This window comes from Cololabis saira, chromosome 13 (genome assembly GCF_033807715.1).
Source record: "Cololabis saira isolate AMF1-May2022 chromosome 13, fColSai1.1, whole genome shotgun sequence".
NCBI lineage: Eukaryota > Metazoa > Chordata > Actinopteri > Beloniformes > Belonidae > Cololabis > Cololabis saira.
In genome coordinates, this window is record NC_084599.1 from 33274569 (window position 1) to 33297610 (window position 23042).

Consider the following 23042-nt stretch of genomic DNA (forward strand, 5'->3'; position numbering starts at 1 on the left):
AATGATCTTTTAAGCTGTTTCACAAAAGGGCTGCAGCCCCAATATTTCCTCAACATTTCTGCACAGAGTGAATGTGGCGATGTAAATGTTGGCCTGAGACAGGCCATACTTTTTTGCAGGCTTTAGCCCACCAGCTTCCTTGAATCAACTCTGTAAACTCTCCAAATGAACCTCCTTGTGAACAGAAAAAGCAATTGCCAAGAGAATACACAGGAAGTGAGCACACATATTGACAACACTCTTTATGTCTTGCCAGGGTGCTGTTTTCTATATGCATGTCAATATATTGTCGCTAGATATGCATGTAGTGTAATTTTTAACAAAAAAGAAATAGAGATAACTAGGAAAAGTAATCTGTCAAATGTGATGAATTACAAAAAAACCTTAATTTCCCTAATGCAAGAGCCCCCAACCATAAATTAAAAACCAAGTTAACTACATTAGGATCAGCTTAAAAGAACAACAGCATAGTCATCCCCACTACACATTCAACCAGGCGAAACTGGATTTGTGTGGACGGCGATGGGACAGAGAGATGTTCCAAACATTAGCTGGGATTTCAGGCATGATCATCCTTATATGGGCTTGTGTCACCAGTTTCAGATCGCGCTGTGGGTTATTTTTACTCCCATTAGTCCATCATGAGACAGTCCAAAGGCCGGAAATTAAGATCAAGGCTAGTGGCTGGTTAGTATCCATGCAAGGAAAATCCTGCTCTGTATGTGATATGAATTATAATATGCAAGCATTGTTTGTAAACATAAAATTACAGCAATTGAGAAATTGGCTGCAGCAATACAGATCACATCATACTACTCACTGTGTTGCTTGTTGTGGTCCCAACATTAAGGTTTTTGAAGAGCTGCGGGGAACCCCCATACTGTCCAGCTATCTGTTTCCTAACCTCTGCTGCCACAGTCCTGCAAACAGAAGGAACAAAGTCAATACAGCCCATTTAAAAATGTGTGTCATTATGACTGAAGGAACACCGAGGCCTTATTTAAAAGTCCGAACTCATAATTAGACACTGTCCTAATATTTTTCCCACAAACATTACAGGATCACACAACATGGTTATTTTGTTGATATTTATCTAATAGTACGGAGTATTAAGGCCAAACTAAGACAAAAGAAAATTGGAAATTACGAGAATAAAGTCATAATATAATGAGAATAAAGTCGTAAAATTATGAGAATAAAGTCATAATGGTGCGAAAATAAAGTCGTAATAGAATAAAGTCGTAATATTACGAGAAAAAAGTCGTAACATTATGAGAAAATAGTCGTAATATTACGAGAATAAAGTCGTAACATTACGAGAAAAAAGTCGTAATATTACAAGAATAAAGTGGTAATTTATGAGAATAAAGTCGTAATATTACGAGAATAAAGTGTTAATTTATGAGAACTCTAACAGGAAGAGCATCTTCTCCCTGTGTTAAAATGAGGAATATTGAGCATCTTGTGAAGTTACGGTATATTTATGTATTTATAATATATTTAATATTACGACTTTATTCTCGTAATATTACGACTTTATTCTCGTAATATTACGACTTTATTCTCACAACATTATGACTTTATTCTGGTAATTTTACGACTTTATTCTCATATTATTATGACTTTATTTTCTAATTTCCATTTTTTTTTTTGTCTTAGTTTGGCCCTAATACTCCGTCGTAAATAGTGATACCATTTACTATATAAAATGTAGCCTATGTAATCTTACTAAGAAATAACTACGCTGTAATATATTCTTGTAACATGTCTTCATCAATAATGCAAGGCACTATTACACATACCGTTTAACATCGCAAAAATAATAATAACAACAACCAGTTATTGAGAGGAATGTTACATACAAGGCAAATTAACACTAAAGGTTATATCTCTTGGTGTTTAAGCCCTGCTTCTCTGCCTCTGTTTATAGTTTTATCATCACTTTGGACAACATCATACTGTATATTAACCTGACAGAGGACAAAGAGAAGAGTACATAAAAATCCCTGGATCTCAGTGGTCAGCACAAAGTTTCTGCTGCTCAGCCACTGCTGCAGCTACACACGTAGTCTTTAAATTACAGCATCCACCAAAAGCACTCGGAGACCTTTACCTTGAGCAAAAAAACAACACAGCAAGTACCCCGAAGTGAAACAAACAAATAGGAAATTAGAAAGAAAAGAAATACAATCTGAACATTAGAGATTCAATGTTATATTAAACAGAAAAGATAGAAGCTATGAGAATCTGTAGCTGCAAAATAAAGGCCTTTTTTCATAAAAACCTATCCTCACATCCCGAAGAGCCTGTTGGTCTCCAGTCTCTAGTTCACAGTTACTATGAAATGAATACAGCTATGAAGAGCAAGAAATTATTGTAAGTCTGTCAGAATGGTCACTGCAAAAACACTGTTAAATTTTTAAATATGATGTAAATACACTGGGGATCTTTCCGCATTTTAAAAGAATGCAAATAAGTTACATTTATTTTTTTTTATGAGTAGAAAGGATATGTCCTTATCGGAACTGCCAGCTAAAGATGAGCATGATAATATTCTCTAGAAGACACCCAACGACATTTGCAGCGTTGTGCAATCACCATAACAGAAAAGCTGAACTGGCAAATACAATCCATAAAGTTTCCCAATGTCTCCTAACAGTTATTTACTTTCTAATTAAGGTATAGAAGAATAACTTCATTAAGCCTATGGGCTTCATGACTAGCGCTTCCAAACAGCAGTAACAGGTCAGACATCAGCAGCACAAAGGGAATTACGTACTATTCCTCCATCAGATATATTTGATTGATTTAGAAAGTGTTTTACACCACCTTTTTATCTGAGGAAAGAAATTATTGATTTGTGTTTATTTATTCTTTTTTTTTTTAGAAACAGAAAAAGAAATATTGAAAGAGGTAAAAATATTCTAAGCATTTTGTTAGTGTTCATTAAATCACAGTGGTTAGTTATCAGCCTTTGAGGTCTCATACAAACCATCTGTCAGCTGCTCTTGCAAAACACTTAGAATTTTATAGGGGAAAAAAAGATGATCTGCCTTTTTTGACTGCCAGTTGCGTTACTTTTTCTTTTGATATGCTTTATTAAAATCAAATGAATCATCTTCTTCACTAATATTTTAAATTTGACCAGTTTGCCAAAGAAGATGGAAAAAAACAAAATATGTAGGCCTATCTAACCCAAAGTACCGTTTACTTTTTTCATTCCCAAAAGATAGAAGATAGATAGAAGATAGATAGAAGATAGAAGATAATAATATCACTGTAATAACACTTTGATGAAAATTTGATATCAGGACAGTTATAAGAATAATACTTAGAATTCACTATAAGGTGCATGGTGCACGGTTTGTCAATAAAGTTCACCCCACAATTAGACTTATTTAAACCCTCCTGTCTGAATAATCTAGCATGCAAACATAGCATTATATTAAATAAGATGTAGATTTGTCTATTGGGGGTCAAATCTAAAATATATAAGGAGAAAAAAGGGAATAGTATTTTGAAATGATCTACGGCTTTTCTTAAATCTGGACTTAACGTCACTCTGCAACCAGACAGGCGTATTTTAACTCAAAAATAAAATAAAGAATGAATTGATCATGGAAAAATACAAATAAACACGTTCAGGAGGTGGATTTCTTCAACCCATCCACATTAAGACTGGGATGGTGGCATTTGACAGCTTACACAAAGCCCTTTGTTAAGGAGATTACTTTGATCTGTCTACCAGGGGCGGAGGGGCAGATTATAATATCAGTATTTGACAGCACTTGGGAGGACCTTTTGTCCCCGAAATCAGACGTGTTTTCTCCCATCACAAGGAGGAGTAATTGAAAAACCCAGGTAAACAAAGTTGTCAGCATCTAATAGTAGCTTCCCAGCGTTTAAGGCTGATTTATGGTTCCAAGTTACACCAACGCAGAGCCTACGCCGTAGGGTACGCGGCGACGCGCACCGTACGGTGTAGGCACTGCGTCGATTTAACGCGGAACCATAAATCAGGCTTTAGCCACTGTAGGCGAGGCTTGTTTCAAAATAAAGGGTTTAAAAGCAGATGATGTTAAGGGGAAGATAACACCTCCTCTTGCTGTGATTTTCTTGAATAGAATAATATAACGCTTTTTGCATGGGGTTGTTGAGTGAATGATTAGAGAGGGATAAGGTAGCGGTGTGGCTGTGTGTCTGGGTGGGTCCGAGCATCGCTAGAGGCTGATTTATAGTCCCGCGTTACACCGACGCAGCCCATACGCCGTAAGGTGCGCGTCACCGCGTACCCTACGCCGTCGATGTAACGGGGAACCACAGTCTAGGTTTAGCTCGGTGCAGCCGGGCTGCGTGGCCTCCTTCCCGGGGGCTGCTGCCGCGGTGGTCCGGGGGGGCGCTCCGGAGGAAAAACACGCTCAAACACAAAGAGAGGTGGGGGGCTCGGTGTTCATGTCGGGGTTACCTGCTGATTTTCTGGGCGAAGGCGCGGCGTTCAGCCATGGCAGTGGCCGCGGATGATTCCCAGCAGCAGCTTCAGTCTCCACTCGCTGGGGTCACAAGGAAAACAGGAGAATGGGATCGCTACCGTAAAGGCTGTGTGTGGGGCGCAGCGGTACACACCCATTCAGAAGCGCACACGCTTTTAGAAAGGTGCAGAGTTTTGAATGGGAGAAATTGAGATGATTACCCTAATGGCTGTAATGCTGTGCAACGGTATACTGTCCCCAGTACTCGAGTTGTAAAAAAAAATCAGGAGGGATGGTGGATTTTATCATATGGGGACAGATAATTTGTGCTGATTACAAATAATATATTACAAATAATAGCACTGACCAAAACACCTGCAGTCAGAAATACTGCAGGAATGACATAGCAGCAGTTAATAAATACATCAAAACACAACAATAAAAAACAGTTTTCTGAACTTATCAATATGCCTATGTCCTTCACAGGATAAGTAAAATGGATCACTGCAAAAACTAAAAATCTTCACAAGAATATTTGTCTTATTTCTAGTTAAAATGTCTCATTTTAGTAAAAAAAATATCTCATTACACTTAAAACAAGACTCATCACTGGAAAAAACAACAATTTTCACCTGTTTCAAGTAGATTTTCACTTGAAATAAGTAGAAAAATCTGCCAGTGGAAAAAGATTTTTTTGCTTGTAAGAAGATAAATCTTGTCCCACTGGCAGATTTTCTTACTTATTTCAAGTGAAAATTTACCTGAAACAAGTGAAAATTGTCACATTTTTCTGGTGTTATTTTTCTGGTGATGACTCTAAATGTTGAAATAGCAGTAAAACCACATTCATTGATGAAATGACAAAAGGGATGGAAAGGAGGGGATGGCAGTTTTACAGGGGGGATGATTTTTACCGTTTTTATTTCAGGGGGGATGCCATCCCCCCTCATCCCCCCTCAACTCGAGTACTGACTGTACCAATCTAGGTTTTAAGAGTACTTTTTGGGCTATTTAACAACAGTGTATATACATAACTACACATATATATGCATTTATATATATTATGGCATGCCGTTCAGGAAATTGATATTTGAATATATTGAATGAACTTTGAATATATTGAATGAACCCTGAATATATTGAATGAACCTTGAATATATTGAATGAACCTTGAATATATTGAATGAACCTTGAATATATTGAATGCACCCCGAATATATTGAATGAAAATCCGAATATATTGAATGAACCGTGAATATATTGAATGCACCCCGAATATATTGAATGAACCCCGAATATATTGAAGGAACCTTGAATATATTGAATGAACCCTGAATATATTGAATAAACCTTGAATATATTGAATGAACCTTGAATATATTGAATGAACCTTGAATATATTGAATGAACCTTGAATAAATATTGAATGAACCTTGAATATATTGAATGAACCCCGAATATATTGAACGAACCTTGAATATATTGAATGAACCTTGAATATATTGAATGAACCCTGAATATATTGAATGAACCTTGAATATATTGAATGAACCCTGAATATATTGAATGAACCTTGAATATATTAATTAACCCTGAATATTTTGAATGAACCTTGAATATATTAAATGAACCTTGAATATATTGAATGAACCTTGAATATATTGAATGAACCTTGACTGATGTCATCATTACCGCCATCTTGTAAATTATATTTGCTGCTGCTGCAAATATGAGCCAGTCAGCTCGCAATCTAGCCACAGAAACCAGAGAAAAAAATATATCAGTATCACGTTATAACATGAAACGTTTATTGTTAGAACAATAAACGTTTCACGTTATTACGTGATATTTTTCACGTTATTACAATATACAAACTATCACGTTATAACGTGATATTTTATTGTTAGAACAATATACTATTTATCACGTTATAATACGAAAAGTTTATTGTTAGAACAATATACTATTTATCACGTGATAGTTTGATGCCCAAGAGCCTGGCAGACTTATGTTCAAATTATATTTGTCATAACTGATTTTAACTCTCATTACCATTAATATAGATTATGCCCAGAATATATTGGGCTTTGTATATGTTCACCTGGACACCAGACTGTACTGGTGTGTACTGTAGTGGTCCAGTGTATAAGAAGGGACAGGGCAGAATGTATTTAGGGAGGAAGCTAAGATGCTTCTAAGCAGCAGAAAGTTGCATATCTTTTGTAAGTCTGTTGTGAAGAGTGCTAATTCATCTGGACTCATCTGACGGGGTAGCAGCATTAGTGCCAGTAAGCCTCTGAAGCCTATTGGGCAAACAAGAGTGCTTCATAAAATGAAAAACAGGCTGAGCATCCTCTTAACAAGACAGTTATCCAAGCAGATTTACCTTCAAGCTCACAGCTATAACCATGTACAATGACTCTTTGAAGGAACTTAGATAATACAAATGTTACCACAACGTATAATTTCCTTTCATGATTGATAAATTGTAATTGAATTGAATTGAATTGAATTGAAGTGAATTGAACTGAACTGAATTGAAATTAAATTAATATGAGACTTCCTCCAGGTCTGAACTTATGAGTCTGATCCCAGATGCATAAAAAAACTAAAGAAAACTGTTTTCCTATACATTCTATGCTTAACTATAAGCTTATGCAAGATTGAAATATGTAAGCGACTGAGGACCTCTCTGGAGGCCTGAAACCACTGCACTTCTGGGAGTCGTAGAAGTCCATCTCTAGTGATTAGTAGTGCGGTCATCTCGGTGTTAAAACTTTCATATGAAGGAAGATGGGACATGCTCACCAATATCAAGGGGGCACAAACTTTGCAATGGTGTTTTATTCACATCTTAGCCTCTGTTGAAGATGGCCTATTATCAGTGCCAGGAGATATTCTCTATCACCACGTCATTTTTCTGTTAAAACTGCTGAATACATTGGTGCTTCTTGACCTTTTTTTCTAATTTACTTGAGCTTTTTTCATTAAACTTCAACCATCCATAAATGTCTGTAATGGTATGTGATGCAATCATGGGTATTTGAATTACAGTCACATCTAAATACGTAATATGTTTTTAAAATTTTAATATTTCAGTGTAATAATTATATTGAATGGAGAAATGAAACTAAAAAGTGACTATATTCCACATGGCTCCTTATACAGATTATTATACCGTTTTTTTTTTTCACACAGCCATTCAGTCTCTCAACAAACATACAGGACTGTCTCAGAAAATTAGAATATTATGATAAAGCCCTTTATTTTCTGTAATGCAAAAATGTCATACATTCTGGATTCATTACAAATCAACTGAAATATTGCAAGCCTTTTATTATTTTAATATTGCTGATCATGGTTTACAGCTTAAGAAAACTCAAATATCCTATCTAAAAAAATTAGAATATTCTGGGAATCTTAATCTTAAACTGTAAACCATAATCAGCAATATTAAAATAATAAAAGGCTTGCAATATTTCAGTTGATTTGTAATGAATCCAGAATGTATGACATTTTTGTTTTTTTTAATTGCATTACAGAAAATAAAGAACTTTATCACAATATTCTAATTTTCTGAGACAGTCCTGTACATAGTGACTCCATACATCCAGTGCAATATACTGCCTATACCAAACTTAACATATTTATAACTTATTTATACTTAGTGCAGTACTGTCACTAAACAATCTATCCATCTATCTATCTATCTATCTATCTATCCATCTATCTATCTATCTATCTATCTATCTATCTATCTATCTATCTATCTATCTATCTATCTATCTATCTATCTATCTATCTATCTATCTATCTATCTATCTATCTATCTATCTATCTATCTATCTATCTATCTATCTATCTATCTATCTATCTATCTATCTATCTATCTATCTATCTATCTATCTATCTATCTATCATTATTTTTAGTTGCAGGATTTGCCTGTTTTGATTAAAAGAATTACCCGAATGGGCGGAGTTATTTTAAATAGGGTTTTAACGTTCGGATCAAGAGTTAAACACCGCCCGCTCGGACTGTCTGTTTAATAAAATTAAATCTATCTCACGCCTCTTGGAAACGGAAACACGCGAGATCAGCTGACGGAGGCGCCTCACTTCCTCAAAGTGTAAACATTGGTTGTCGCAGTGGAGCGTTAAGTTGCCCCGAAGGTCAGGAATGGCAAAAAAAGTATCTTTAGCATAGAGTTACGTTCAGAAGTTCATTACAGACCAGCAACATGTCCGTCAGTGTGACATAGCTGCACTGGAGAAACGATAAAGGTAACGGAGTGTTGTAATTTCATGCACAAGTCCCTCTCACCATTACTGCATTTTCTTATTTCTGTGCGTTTGTTTGCGTTTTGCGTGTATGTGCGTGTGGTTATTTGCATAATGTGCAGGCTTGCATGCTTTGTGGGAATGGGTTCCTTCCCTCTCTGGTCTAAATGGAGAATAAAGGGAGCGACGAGGTGGAAAAACTGAAGAAAACGTTCTTGTCAGCGTGGCATAATGTGAAGTACAGTGAGTAATTTCCTCTAAAACACACATAAACACACACAAAGCCCCATCAGCTGTGCTTAACCGCATATACGGTATTCCTAATGCTTTTATTTGACCGCGGTTGAATTGGTTTGATATTGGATATTGGATATTCAACACCCATAAAACTTGTGATACATACCACTGATTTTGGTCAAACCACTTGTGATGTGTTCATGGTCATCTAGACTATATATCACAAAACAGTAATTATTAAAAAATCATATATTTGTTTGTACTGTTTATTCCGAATATGCCAGGAAGCAAAATAATAAAGCATAGAAAACCCGAAAATAAATGACATATTCGAAAAGGAGTGAGAAGAAGCATAGCTTATTAGCTCTCACCCCTTTGTCTAAAATAAAAAAAAATATATATATTATATATATATATATACATACACATATACACTGTATATACATACACACATACATATACACATACATAGTCTAGATACTGTATCCATATATACACATACCTAAACATACCTACACATACATGCACACATATACATATACACATATATATACCCACACATACACACACACACAGGCTTATATATATGGGCTGATTTAATGTGGTTTAATGAATTCAACACCCATAAAACAATCGGTGTTATGTATCACAAGTTTTTTGGGTGTTGAATTCATTAAACCTCATTAAATCAGCCCATAATATGATTTTATAATAATTACTCTCTTGTGATATATAGTCTAGATGACCATGAACACATCACAAGCAATATGACCAAAATCAGTGGTATGTATCACAAGTTTTATGGGTGTTGAATTCATTAAACCACATTAAATCAGCCCATATATATGATTTTTAAATCAGCCCATATATATGCCCATATATATGATTTTTTAATAATTACTGTTTTGTGATATATAGTCTAGATGACCATGAACACATCACAAGTGGTTTGACCAAAATCAGTGGTATGTATCACAAGTTTTATGGGTGTTGAATGTCGAATATCCAATATCCAATATCAAACCAATTCAACCGCGGTTTTTATTTGTCATTGTGGTGCAGTTTTAACCTGTCAGTATACTCCATAACTTTCTTTTCTTGACCAAATCTGATGGACAGTGCTGTTAAAGTTGGATTGTCAGAAAGTGTGGAAATCAAAAGAGAAATACACTGCAATATAAGTAACATCACAAATAAAAAAGAGCCGCAATAATTCAGTGAGACAAGAGCCTCCTGCTGTTGAGTCAGTCCTTAAAATAGTCCTTTGTCATACTGTCCACACTTGTTTGCAAGAAACATAGTAGCCTATCCGTTTCACTGTTTCTGTTCACTTTAAAAAAAAAAATGTGGGAAAAGAAATCTCTCTGCCTCCGATGTAACAAAAGATTGGGAGAAAAACATTGTAGAAATGGACAGAATCATGGTATTGAGCCAGCATGCTTGAATGATGGATGTTGTGTGTTAGGTTCGCCACTCAGCTGTATATACACAATATTGTAAGGGCTATTTTCAAATAGTCATTCAAACCTTAGATATACTGTGTATCTGTGTTAGGTTGGGTTCTCAAATCAAAGACGTCGTTCAGTAGAAATTCCCCAGTGCTGCTTCTTGGGAAGTGCTATCATTTTAAGGCTGAAGGTAAGGTGTGCACATACACTCATATGCAACACACATAAACTACCTGCCTGCTGCATAACAAATGAAACAATTGTATATTAAAGGTAAAAGATAGTGTTAAAGATTTTAATGATTTAAAAAATATATAATTAGCCTTTGAGAAAATGCAAGTGTAATTTCTACAATTTTTGAGTTTTTGAACAACTATTCTTCTACAGTTTTCACATCTTTGTGATTTTAATGCTTTCTTGCTATTATTTTTGTAATTGATTTCCCAATGCAGATTTTCAATGTGATTTAGTTCTGGTGTCTGTGTGGGGAAACTCCAAAATGTTGTTAAAGTGAAACTTTTCTTAACCAATTTGGCTGTGTATTTCAGGATACTTTCAGCCACCTTCTCTTTTTTTTTGGCTCGCATTACTGTTTCCACTGATCAGTCCCTATTAAACCCCTGACACTGACCAGTTTAACTAAAGGCAAGAAACCCATGATTATTGATCTGATGACTGTTGCTGAAGACTAATCGTTCAAATTCCTAGTGGCGCCATTTAGAAAGATTGTACGAGTTAATACAGGAAATTTCACAATTGGGATCTATAACACAATTAACTGCAGTCACTTAACATATAACTGCAAATATGTCAAATAGGTTGTGATTTGTTTACTCCAGACGATGACGGCCTGACCGAAGCCTCCTGTGAAGCTTCAGATGAGGGCTTTGTCATGGGAAACGTGGAAGCTTTCCGGAGGGATTTTGCGTCTCGTCTGTGGCTCACGTATAGGGAAGAGTTCCCTCCGTTGCCAGGCAGCCCCCTGACCTCCGACTGCGGCTGGGGCTGCATGCTTAGGGCTGGACAGATGATGCTGGCTCAGGCTCTGGTTCTGCACTTCTTAGGCAGAGGTGAGGCAAAGGATGGAACATGTGGGTAAGAGTCGATGCAAAAGTTTTAATTTGAATAGCTCTTTTTAGTTAAATTGTAAATAAAAGATTGTAAACAAAATACAAATTTCTCTTTCTTTTTTTTTTTTAGAAGTAGGTTTGCATGCAGACTTTTGGTTTGAATCCCAGGAAACCGTTATTTTATAATGTAGAACTGTAAATTAGGTGGATTGAAAGCACAACATGAAATGCCAAGTGAAATACAGCACCCTTGTGTTTAATCTTACATTTAGTTTCTCTTCCGTTTCTGTTTTTGTAAGCAGGAATTAAGACTTATTTTAAGCATTTCAACTTTCTCAACCTGAAACAAAAAGTTTGATTTAGTTGACGCAAGGGATTTGAATGAGTGAAGTCCTCGTATCATTGTGAGATTTATCGTCGAATACCCAAGACTTTATCTATCTGCATATGAGATGACTGTCGGCCTATTGAAGTCATTTAGAAAACACTATTTAAAACCTGTTCTTCTGTCCAATGTGAAATATGTCACAAATGAAATATTTCTCTATAAAGGGGTTAATGGCCACTTTAGGATCTTTATTGATTAATTTCGCTTTGATTCACTTTGAATCAAGGTCATTTTGTTAATGCCTCAGATTGGACTATGGTCTGTTTTATAGCTCAGGCCACTCCCCTTCTCTCTGTCTCAAGCTCCCACCCTGTTTATAAGGCTCTGCAGAAGTGAAATAGGCCGACACTCAAACTTCTAATTGGACAGAATGACAGCTAATTTGTTAATGAGGTACACATGGTTTTAAAAAAAAGCTTTAATTTAAGTCTGAATGACCTTTTTTCTTCTTTTGATAGACTCAAATGCATTTCATTATTTTGAGTTACAGATATTGGGCGTGAAACATGAATTTCCTTGAGTGAAAAGGAAATTCTCATATTTTATTTGTTTCTATTTTCTGTGTTCTTGCATCATTATACCACACATGACCTTATATTATAGAAAGCAACATTTGGAATGTCTGTATTTGCTTTGAAAGAGGTGCTTAGAGGTTTTTCAAAGAAGAAAAATCTGAATTTCCGAACTAAATATAAATTGCAATATTTTAATTACAAATCAGATTAGATCACATCAGTGCTTTGCTAATTATGAAAAGCTTTAGTTTTTCTTCTAATAGTCATGGCCTCGTCATCTGAGTTAGATCTAGAAAATGAATGAATGAATGAGTTTTGTAATTTGCACTCAGTAACTGACTAGATTTTGTAATAACCTTGACTATCTGACCACAGACTGGACCTGGACCGGGGCGCTGAGCCTCCAGCCCTTAGACACCGAGACGTGGACCTCCACCGCAGCCAAGCGCCTCGTCGCCTCTCTGGAGGCTTCTCTGCCGGGCTCCCCCAGGACCTCTGACAACGGACCATCTCTGGAACCATCCCAAAGCCAGGCCTCAGGGTCTGCAGAGGAGGCAGATGCGCATTTGAAGGAGATGTACCACCGCACCCTGGTGTCCTGGTTCGGGGACGGCTCCGTGGCTCCTCTGGGCCTGCACAGACTCATCCGCCTCGGCCTGACGATGGGAAAACAGGCCGGGGACTGGTATGGACCAGCGGTGGTGGCACACATCCTCAAGTAAGGCTGACCTCCAACTCATTTCGTTCGTCACAGTTATGAATCTTGTCTGTGACGCATCACATTCACCTAATTTTAGCTTTTTATAACAGATTAATACATCAATTATTGATTTGATTTGATGGTTTTCAATTGTTTACTGGACAATTAACAATGTTTTCCAAAGGGAAGTCATCATCACTGTTTGTATGTTAGTGTCTTCAGATTAGGAGACCTTTTTTTTTTATCTGCAAAACAAAATAAAAAACAGGCTGATAGATAGTGCACTTCTAATTTTATACTGGTTAATTTTTTGACAAAGATCAGTTGCTGTCGTTCAAATAGTCATTTATATTTGAGGGCACAGAAGGTTGAGTTGCTGTTTTTTTTTTGTTGTTTTTGTTTTGTTAAACATCTTTTAAGTAAGTAAATGTTCAGTTGAAATCACTGAATAATTTAACCTCATAGTGAAACAGAAGCAATCATTTACTGTATATAGTTTAACAACCTAAAATATCAGCACTAAACTACAGTATTGTCTGTTTTTAAATCCTGAACAAGGCTGTGGGCAAACTTAATTTATATAAGGAAAGTTTAATTCACAACATAATTCACATATATCTACTGTAAAGTAAATAATCATTGATCTTCTATAAAGAGCATTATCATTTTGCAGATGAATAAAATGTGCAAAAACTTATTTAAACAAGAGCCTTTTTAAAAATGTTAAAAAGACATACCATCACCAGTTCCTTATGTAATAACTACAATGTAAGTTTGCATTAAATAAGTAAAACTGATTGTTCGGTTCAAGATAAAATTATAGTTATTCGAAACAGAATAACCTCCAGACGTGAGCTTGCGTTTCTCGCTCCCTTTCTCTCCCTTTTCACCATGTCTTGTCTTCTTCTCCTCTCTCCTTCTCTTAGGAAAGCTGTCGAGGAAGCGATGGACCCTGGCTTGGCGGGTATAACTGCCTACGTCTCCCAGGACTGCACAGGTATGAAAGATGATCCGGCTGTTGATAAAACAGGATACTGGGCACGGCGCCCAAGCCGACCTTTCTTCTTTTTTTTCCCGCCCTCTCTCTGCCGCTGTGAGACTGAAGCTGCGTAGTGTGGTGACAGGAGTCTCGCTGTGTCTATTCCCCAACAACACATCAATTCCAAATCTATAACTTCACACTCCGACCTGCTCTTAAGCTCAGTATCTTAGCTGCTGATTTATGTTTGTCTTCTCGGTCGCAGAAGATATTAGTTTGTCTCCGAGCCAGTGTCTGTGTGTTGGAAGTGTCGCAGTGGAATCACAAGAAGATGAAACTTTAACACTGAAATGATTCTATGACCAATGAAATGTCAATCAACATTTTTATGAACAATTAATATTCATTGAATCCTGGAAAAAAAAAATTGCATCTCAAAATCCGAGGATTTGCAAAATTTCACAGTTTTATATGACTGTAAAGTAAAATTTGTGACTATTTTTGGTACTATTTAAAAATATGTTATTTTATCGTCTTTTCTGTGCCTAGGGATTAAAGAAATATAATTTTGATGTACCAATATGCATGTTTTGTACTGCTATTTTGAAGATCTTTCATGCGACTTGTAAAAGAGGGAAAAGAACAAACAGCTGAAACTTTTGTTTACATTTTAAAATTAAGCAACTTAAATGAACCCAATGAAAAATCTGATTAAGTGCATATAATTATATCAATTTACAGGAATTTCAGACATTTCTGAGGAAAACAAATACAATACATCAAAGCTTTTATTTCTGTTTTAGTAAAAAAACGATGAAGTTTCTGAGCAGACCAGACCAGAACCCCGATCAACAGACAGAATAGATTTATAGTCAGACGTGGCAGACAGAGAGACGGGCCTCCATCTGACCTTTTGTCTTATTGATCCTTCATAGTGTACAGTGCTGATGTCGTCGATTGCCACAGGGCACCCGGAGCAGGGCAGGCCTCCGACGCAACATCAGACACCCCTCCTTCAGCGCAACACGACCCACCAGCGTCTGCTCCGCCGTTGCCAGACAACCGAGCTGTCATCATCCTCATCCCCGTGAGGCTGGGAGGGGAGAAGACAAACCCTGAGTATTTTGACTTTGCAAAGGTGAGGGTTGCTTTTAAAACTCATCTTGCTCAATGGCATGTTTAAGAATAAAACTTCTTCGAGGCTCCGACGTAGTAAGTCAAATGAATGATGATGTTTATGACAAGTACTCAGGGTGAGGAAAGGGTGAAGTCAAGGTATCTGCTTGAAACATATGAAGTAAAACTAATTGAAGTTATTTGGGCTCATGGACGGATGAAGTGGATGCTTCTTTGTGTGTTCATTTAGAGCATACTGAGTCTGGAGTACTGCATAGGGATCATCGGAGGAAAGCCCAAGCAGGCCTGTTACTTTGTGGGATTTCAAGGTTAGTGTTAGCATAATGGAAAACAGAAAGGTACACACAGAAGATGGCGTGAATAACAAATTATTTTTGCATAATATACCCTTCGTATGTGCGGAGACAAAGTAAGTTAATGTATTCTTGCTCGCGTGAAGAAAGCGCAGAGGAGTGGAGATGAAAGCGAGTGAAGCAGAGCTTACTTTATTCTCCCTGACCCATCAAAGCCTCACCCATTCATCACAAGTAAACCTCCCAAGTTGTGAGCCGTAATTGATTTCCATAGGAGGCATGCATTAAATTTCATTCGGGGGCCCCAAAGTGAGCCACTCTTCATCACCTTCAGGAGCCAGGAGGAACCTTCAGTTGTACATCTTGGCAGTCAATATTTGTGCATTTACATTTTACCAATTTGAAATACAGCGGTGGATGATGTTCAAATGACAAGCAATAAATTCTTCCTGCCATGGCACGGCTCAGCGCTGCATTTATCATATGCAAATGGTCAAACATAATTGTGTGTTTGTAAAAGTAATTCCCCCACACAAAAATTAAATGACAACAACTTTTTTTTTTTTTTTTTTTTTTTTTCTTTGTGCGTGTAAAGAATGTGCTTGTACAAACGCAGCTGATTATGCAGAATGTAATCCACCGTGGTGGATATTAAAAAGCAACAACCTTCTGGGAGGCATATTTGACGCACACAACCCCAACAGTTGGCCAAGCGGATGACTTTGAGCTGCTCTACATAGAAATTGAGGGGGTGCGCGTTTTTGTAATAATCTGATGTTTTTGAATAACTTGTCTTCTGTTTTGTCCTTGCAGATGACAGCTTGATTTACATGGACCCTCATTACTGTCAGTCTTTTGTGGATGTCAGCACCAGCGATTTCCCTCTCCAGGTAATGTGAAATTACACAGACGAGATGACTGGGGTCCCAGTAATGTGAATTTAATAGTTTCTGTTAGTACTTAAGGGTGTGAATCTTAAAGAAGCACCCAGCCCAATTACAGAGTCCCTGTGTGTTGATTTATTTGCTGCTCAGACAGGTGAAGCTGCCACTTAGCAGAAATACTGCGAGTACACGATCAGGCACCGTGAGGCTTAATATTTCAGAATCCATAAATAAAAATCAGCTCTGAGCATTTGTGTAGCCAGCTTTTGTTCTATGCTCCTGCGTGCTGCGGGATGCAACATGACAACGCGGCGTAGGTGTAAATTTTTTGGAGACTGCGTGACAGCGGATAAATAGAATTTCATTCATCAAATGATGCAGAATACATCTTATTTGTCTTGACACTGTCACCGAGCGTGCAGGTATGCCTCGCAGCTACCTGGCCACAGGTATCAGAATGATGAATATGTTCAGATGCATTATGTCTTATTTTCCTGTAGTCATTTCATTGCCCATCGCCAAAGAAGATGCCATTCAGCAAGATGGACCCAAGCTGCACCATTGGTTTCTATTCCAGAAGCGCTCAAGATTATGCCAGAATCAAGGAAGAGCTTTCCAAGGTGGGGAAGCTGCCATGACTATGAACATATTGAAGAAAGGCAATTCTAGACGGTGTTATTTTTATTCTAATTCTCCCGGTATATTCATGACCCATTGTCACGGCAGTGTATAATGTTTGTCATATGTTAGTTGGCCACTAGGTGGCACCATATTGCCATCAATCTGACTTAGTTTGGCCTCTCCACATCGTCATTATATTGAATAGATGTTTTAAACCAATCTTACCTCCTTAAATCTGTCATGCCCCTGCTTAAGGTACTTCTCTATTTGTATTGACATAAATGTAATTTGCATCCAGAGAGTTGCGGATGCCTCTCTTTATTTTAATGGCTGAAATTCACAACAAAAACGCTTGCTTCGTTGTTGTTCCAGGTGCTGCAGCCGTCAGCAAAAGAGAAATACCCGGCGTTCACTTTCGTACAAGGTCACGGGAGAGATTACGACCTGTCGGCGGGCCTGACCCCAGAGAAACCAGAGTGGCCCTTCATCCGTGACACGCGGAGAGCGGTCACCACCGCCGGGGACTTTGTGTTGCTTTGACGGCCACGTTTAAAACGACTGGCGAGAGAGCGTCCCCGTAACGAGCCACGCCGCCTGGAATCCCATAGTTCATGTATGAGGCTTTTCTAATACAGAAGTTTATACGACTTTTTAAAACTACATGAATACTTTCTTCACACCCTTGAAATTCGGTTTTCGAGGGGAAGACGAAAAGTTGTCACTCATTGGTTACTCTGTCGTGGCCAAAGAATATGCACACACCTTTACACATCTTGTGGTGCTCAGCTGAACCTAAACTCTACTTTTTTGAATACACTGGCATTCAGAAAAAAAAACAAGTTTTGTGCCATTATTTGTCATTCTTTTTTAGACCGAATGTTAATAGTGTGGCAGTACGGCGGTGTGGTGGTACGCACTTTTGTCCCCTTTCAAAGGTTTCCATTTCAGATCTTAATAAGGCCTTTCTGTGTGGACTTGGTCTCCAGATAGCTTCCTCCTTTGCGTGTGAGGCAGATTGGTTGGAAAGTTTGGAAAGAAAGGTGCTGGGTTGTCTTGTCTCATCCGTGGCCCCATGATTGACTGGCTCTGAACTAAAAACATGATTTGATTTGAAAAACTATGTGAATAATTTGGCTGTTGGTGATGCAAGTCTCATTTGTCCTGGTATTACACAGGCGGGTGCCACAAATTCAATTTACTATAAGACGTTCAGAGCTCAGTTGGATAAGTTATCACCTTTAAAGTTGTTTTTGTGCTTCTTTTATGATTTAAGCTTAAGTGCACTGTAAGGAACTTTAAGTATAGGTCAACGGACATTTCATGAACAAGACTCGATGTGAATTATTTTGTTAAATGAGTTTTCAATGCATTTGAATGTAGTAATCAAAGGTCTAGTACAACATAATCCACGGATGTCACGTTTATACAAATCAGTGTTGGCTTTGAAGGTCTACATCTATGAGTATTGAGAGTTTCTCAACTTAAAAGAGTAAAAGCCTTAATAAGTGCGGGCCAAGGGCTATCTGAAGATAGACTGAGCTAAGTTAAGTTTCCCGAATGACTCTACCAGGAATATTTCATCAAATAGTTCTGAAGCATTGAAATCAGATGCATGTACACATGCTTTTAAGGGAGCTTTAGTATTCCACCAACATTTCTGTTTATTCACACCGGAGCTCAGTTCTTCCTCTCTGCAATCATGTTTAACAGTGAAAAGGAGTTATGAGATTGTTGGCCTGAATCTGTATATGTTTGATTGTGTGGGTTTTCATAAGTACACTAATTTTTGACCGAGTTGTGCATGAAAGCGACCAGCAGGACTACGAGTTAAAGGGGAAATCCCCTTTGTATTCAACTTCTGTTTCTGATTGATTGCACATTTATCGCAGCATTTGAACTCTAAACACAAAAAGATACTGAAATCAAATTCAGGGAATTTTATATTTAATCAGACAGAAACACACAGATTACTATGTTTGTATTTTTCATGCACAATTAGAAAAGTTCCTTATTTGAGCATTTTTTTCTCCAATTATGTTTTTCAAAACATTTTTTTTTTCATCTAATGTTCTTTAAAATGTTTTCTGCTTGTTATTCTTACTCTCCACCACTGAGTAAAAATCTGTAGCTACGCACTACCCGCAGGTTAACAAATTGTAGTTAAGAACTAACAGTCGACGAAATGTCAGTCCAGCACTTGTATTTGTCACTTTAAAAAAGTTCTTGTGAATCATTCTCATGTGCTTTCTTGCAGATTGACACCTGCACGAAATAACTATTTGCATAAATTCAAGTTGTTTTTTTTCTGAGAAAGGTTGTGACTGTGGGGGGGCAACAAAAGCTGAATAAAGGTAGAGTATTTCACTGTATCACGTTGCTCCTTTCTGCCCGCTTGAAGGAATTAAAGCGGCTCTGGGGGAGAAAAGGAAAGGAAAAAAAACATTTGCTTCATTTTCCGTGCAGCATCCAAACCTCAGTGGTTTGTTGAAATGAATTGAATCCCTTTCTCTTCCAGTCAAATGTAGTAGATTAAAACTAATCGTACGTGCTAACCATCTCTACAGGCCATTAACCAGGAACCGGAAAAAATGTGACCCAGTGACACTGGCAGCAATTGTGTTCCTCTGTGGAGGAAAAGAAAATATCCTTGTGTGCAAAGCTCCGTTGCCATGGATCATCTGTCTGTTTCCCCCCGTGTTTGAGCTATGCTGGACTGTTTTCCTGTATAACAAAAATTCTTGTATTATGATGAGGCGTGCTTTTTAAAAGGGGGGAACTGTCTCTTGTGTGGAGGAGCCGGGGCAAGGGTGAGGATGGATGGACGGATGGAGTGAGAATCCCTCGTCTGTTCTCCTCTCCACCATGGAGAAGTAATGGCAAAGCACATAAAGGCATCATTTAGATCCCTTGTCTGATCTGTGTTTTGGTCCCTTCTTTTTTTCTGTCCCAGCTTGGCGGCAGACTGTGTAGATAGAGCGGGAGCATCAAATATGCAAACGCAAAAAGGATCTGCAGAGACATTCTTGGGGAGTATAGGAAAAGGAAGGGGTTGAATGGACAGGAGGGGATGGGACATTTGGGATGTTTGTCAGAAACATAAAAGAGCATTTGTGCTGCGGGGCACAGAGCGCTCTGAGGGTCGACTGTGTTCATGTATTTACAAGGGGTGTATGAATATTTGATTAATGACTCGCAGGCTCGGGGGAAATGTAATAAGCAAGTGGCGGTGCAGCGTACAAGCTGATCACACGCACACATACAGTTAACACAGCTGCCTAATGTGTTGGTGATGTTGCAGATTGTTGAAACTCTCATCTGCCGCCGGATGAATTCCACACAAAGAGGGAGTCCGCCAGAGGACTTCTTTTGTTCCACAGACGTCTTGGAGGTTGAGACTCAGAGACAACCGGTAAAGGTTTTATGATGGTGTCACCTGCTGGAGGAAATTGTGGCATGCAGCCATGTAAACATACATGCAGGAATGTGATCAAGTGCAGCCTTTTTATGCCATAAAATTGTACCTACAGAGTAGACATCAAATCCTGTGTTGGCATTGAGCCTTTGTAAGGATTAAGTGGCCTTCGGGACAAAATCCTTAACATGTATACAGAGACAAGCTGTTAAAGTCATTTTGTTTGGGTTTTTAAGGAAAGTTAATGCAAGCAGGTCCGTGAAAATGGTTAATATTTGTTGTGCCAACTGAGGAGAATCGTGAATTTAATACGCTACAAGTACATGAACATATTAAACCTAGTTCTTTTTTGTGACAGTACAACATTTTGCGTCATTTTGCAGCAGTAAAGAGCTCCAGAACACTAAGTGCATTTTTTTCTATATCCTCAATCCTCGCTCTCTGAATATTCTCTGACCGCCATCAGACCGTGATGGATGGCTTTGAGAACGTCCAGAAGAATTAAAATGAGCAAAAAAGAGACTATCTAATATGCACAGTCTGTATCTGTGCAGGTGGCTGTGTTTAACAGAAAAAAAGTGCTGTCTTTTTCATTTTTCATTCATAAGGAGAGTGTAAATTTATATAGATGAATGTGTAGTTTACACATGTACAGCCTGTGTGTTAGACATTCTAAATCTTAGGTGTCACTCTCCCTCCCTGTCTTCACACCAGGTGCAGGGGTGCTAGATTTATACCCGGTAGCCCTTGCCCACCCTTGTGGAATGCCATGCATCTTCAAACAGGTACTTCACTTTGAAATCTCATCTCGGCGTGATCTTTGGGCGGCTAAATATACCAAGCTGCCGGATCCTGCAGCCGTCGAAGCGTAAATACCGCCTGCGCTGCATCAGACTGCATTCAGAGTCTAAAGTCTGTCTATGCATCTGTCCACTTGTCTCCACCCGTCTCCTCCGACGCCCCCACCAGCTCCTGGAGAAGTGCTGAGGCATTGCATGCCTAACACATCTCCTCTGGGCTGAAGCCAGACAAATGTCATGATGCTGTGATTAATCAGCACCATTCAAGACAGCGGCTTTAAGGGTGTTCCACCCCGTGAACATGACCTACAGCACACTCTGGGTCAAAGGTTCTCCACCTTTTTTTCCCCTCTCGGGCTAAAAATGTGCTCTGTGACGTATCCAGAGTGTCGAATCTATTATTTTGCACCAACCAAACGGGGTGAAACTGTCAATAGGATTTCATTGTAAGATTAGCAGCAATTCAAAGTGGTATTAGGAGATTTTCTGTAGATTTGCACTACGGTGCAAATGATAGATAATTCAAATTTATTCTACAGAAAAAAATGACAGGATTTAAAACGTTAACACCATAATAATAGACTATCCTAGTTGTCGTCAAGCTAGAGGTGGTATATACGGTGGCCGACAAGGGCCAAACGCACTGCAACGGCCTAATGCTTCTCAGTTAAAGAAAACGGCTTCAAGTACAGAAACGTTTTTCTTTTGAAGATGGTTTCTTGTTTTATATCGTTTTGTGCTTTGCATCGTTTCTCTATTTGCAGCTGTTTGATGATGCTGCATTTGTCTTTGTTTTTTGCGGCACGTTTTTTCATTTGCACCACGTTCCTCTTTTTGTACCTCGTTTTGAGTTTGTGAATTTGAATCATTTCTGTACTTGAAGCCGTTTTCCTTAACTGAGACGCATTAGGCCGTTGCAGTGCGTTTGGCCGTTGTCGGCCACCGTAGGTATACGCTCCACACTAGGTCAACCATCATGCACGCTCACACTAACAGCTATGGGGACAGTTTAAAAGAACCAATGAACCTGAACTGTTTTTGGGGAGGAAAAATGCCTAAACGGCTGGGAAACCTTTGCTGTTAGGCAACAATATCATTTTAATGGACTTTAAATGTAATCATTATTTTAGCTGACTATAACACAGAGTCCTACATACACATCTCAGTGTGGTGCAGAAGATGATCAGGTAATTCATTATTTTACTTCACATCAGAACCTATGAAAAGAGGACATGTTGCAATATGTAGCCGTGATGGCTTTAAATTAGACTCTTGTCTTCCAACAGGGTAGAGTTTGCAGCAGCAGAGGCCCCAAGTAGAGCTCCTCACCTTCTGTTGGCTAACCCCGCCCAGCTGTGACAACAAGAAGGGCACAGGAGTTAACATTTAGACAACGGATGTGTGTGCCGCTTTCCATTTCCATTCACGGTGACAGAGAATCTTAGGTGAACATCACGAATCGCAGGGCGTTGGAGGGGGTGCATTGGGAGGAGTGGGGGGATTCTATGTTACCTGCATCTCAGAGGTGATGTGGAGGAACGACAAAATTCCTCATTCCGCTGCCCTCTGAGGCATGGCCGCCCCTCTGTCAGCTTTTACTAAGGGGATGCATCCAAAACAGGCACCCGAGCCGAAGCCGGTGGATATTGCCTGCTGTGTAGCTGTCGACTCCCTTCTTATTGCATGCCGCTGTCGAGCCGGGTGGCAAGCGTGCCGTGTGCTTGCGTGAACGGGGTGGTGGGGTTGGAGGTTAGGAGATTCTCCGCCTGTCCCCGTGTGTGTTAAATGTCTGGAGCGGGACATGCTTGGAA

The 23042-nt window shown here is 38.5% G+C and overlaps 2 protein-coding genes across 22 annotated transcripts in view; one reads left to right on the top strand and one right to left on the bottom strand.

Annotated features, from left to right (window-relative positions):
* dock7 (dedicator of cytokinesis 7) overlaps nt 1-4570 on the bottom strand; it is a 68424-nt gene extending 63854 nt beyond the window's left edge. For all 20 annotated transcript variants that reach the window (XM_061738689.1, XM_061738686.1, XM_061738701.1 and 17 more), the window contains exons 1-2: nt 4466-4570; nt 821-920 (exon numbers count right to left, since the gene is read on the bottom strand). In XM_061738689.1, coding sequence (XP_061594673.1) covers nt 821-920; nt 4466-4503 — 138 coding nt within the window. In that variant the 5' untranslated portion in view covers nt 4504-4570. The remainder of the gene's footprint in view (nt 1-820; nt 921-4465) is intronic.
* A 4015-nt stretch (nt 4571-8585) lies between these two features.
* On the top strand, nt 8586-19388 carry atg4c (autophagy related 4C, cysteine peptidase). 2 transcript variants are annotated; one of them, XM_061738715.1, is made up of 11 exons: nt 8586-8750; nt 8870-8990; nt 10539-10622; nt 11272-11502; nt 12781-13123; nt 14032-14102; nt 15020-15222; nt 15451-15529; nt 16328-16404; nt 16899-17018; nt 17392-19388. In XM_061738715.1, exons 2-11 carry the CDS (start codon nt 8915-8917, stop codon nt 17557-17559), a joined length of 1452 nt encoding a protein of 483 aa, XP_061594699.1. In that variant the 5' UTR covers nt 8586-8750; nt 8870-8914; the 3' UTR covers nt 17560-19388. The 2 variants fall into 2 exon arrangements, with proteins under 2 accessions (XP_061594699.1, XP_061594700.1); XM_061738716.1 differs by lacking the exon at nt 10539-10622.
* The last annotated feature ends 3654 nt before the right edge of the window (nt 19389-23042 follow it).

Coding starts and splice junctions, on each gene's coding strand:
- atg4c (XM_061738715.1), top strand. CDS start 8,915: ATGGAGAATAAAGGGAGCGACGAGGTGGAAAAACTGAAGAAAACGTTC. Junction 10,623..11,271: donor CTATCATTTTAAGGCTGAAG/GTAAGGTGTGCA, acceptor TGTTTACTCCAG/ACGATGACGGCCTGACCGAA. Junction 15,530..16,327: donor TTACTTTGTGGGATTTCAAG/GTTAGTGTTAGC, acceptor TTGTCCTTGCAG/ATGACAGCTTGATTTACATG.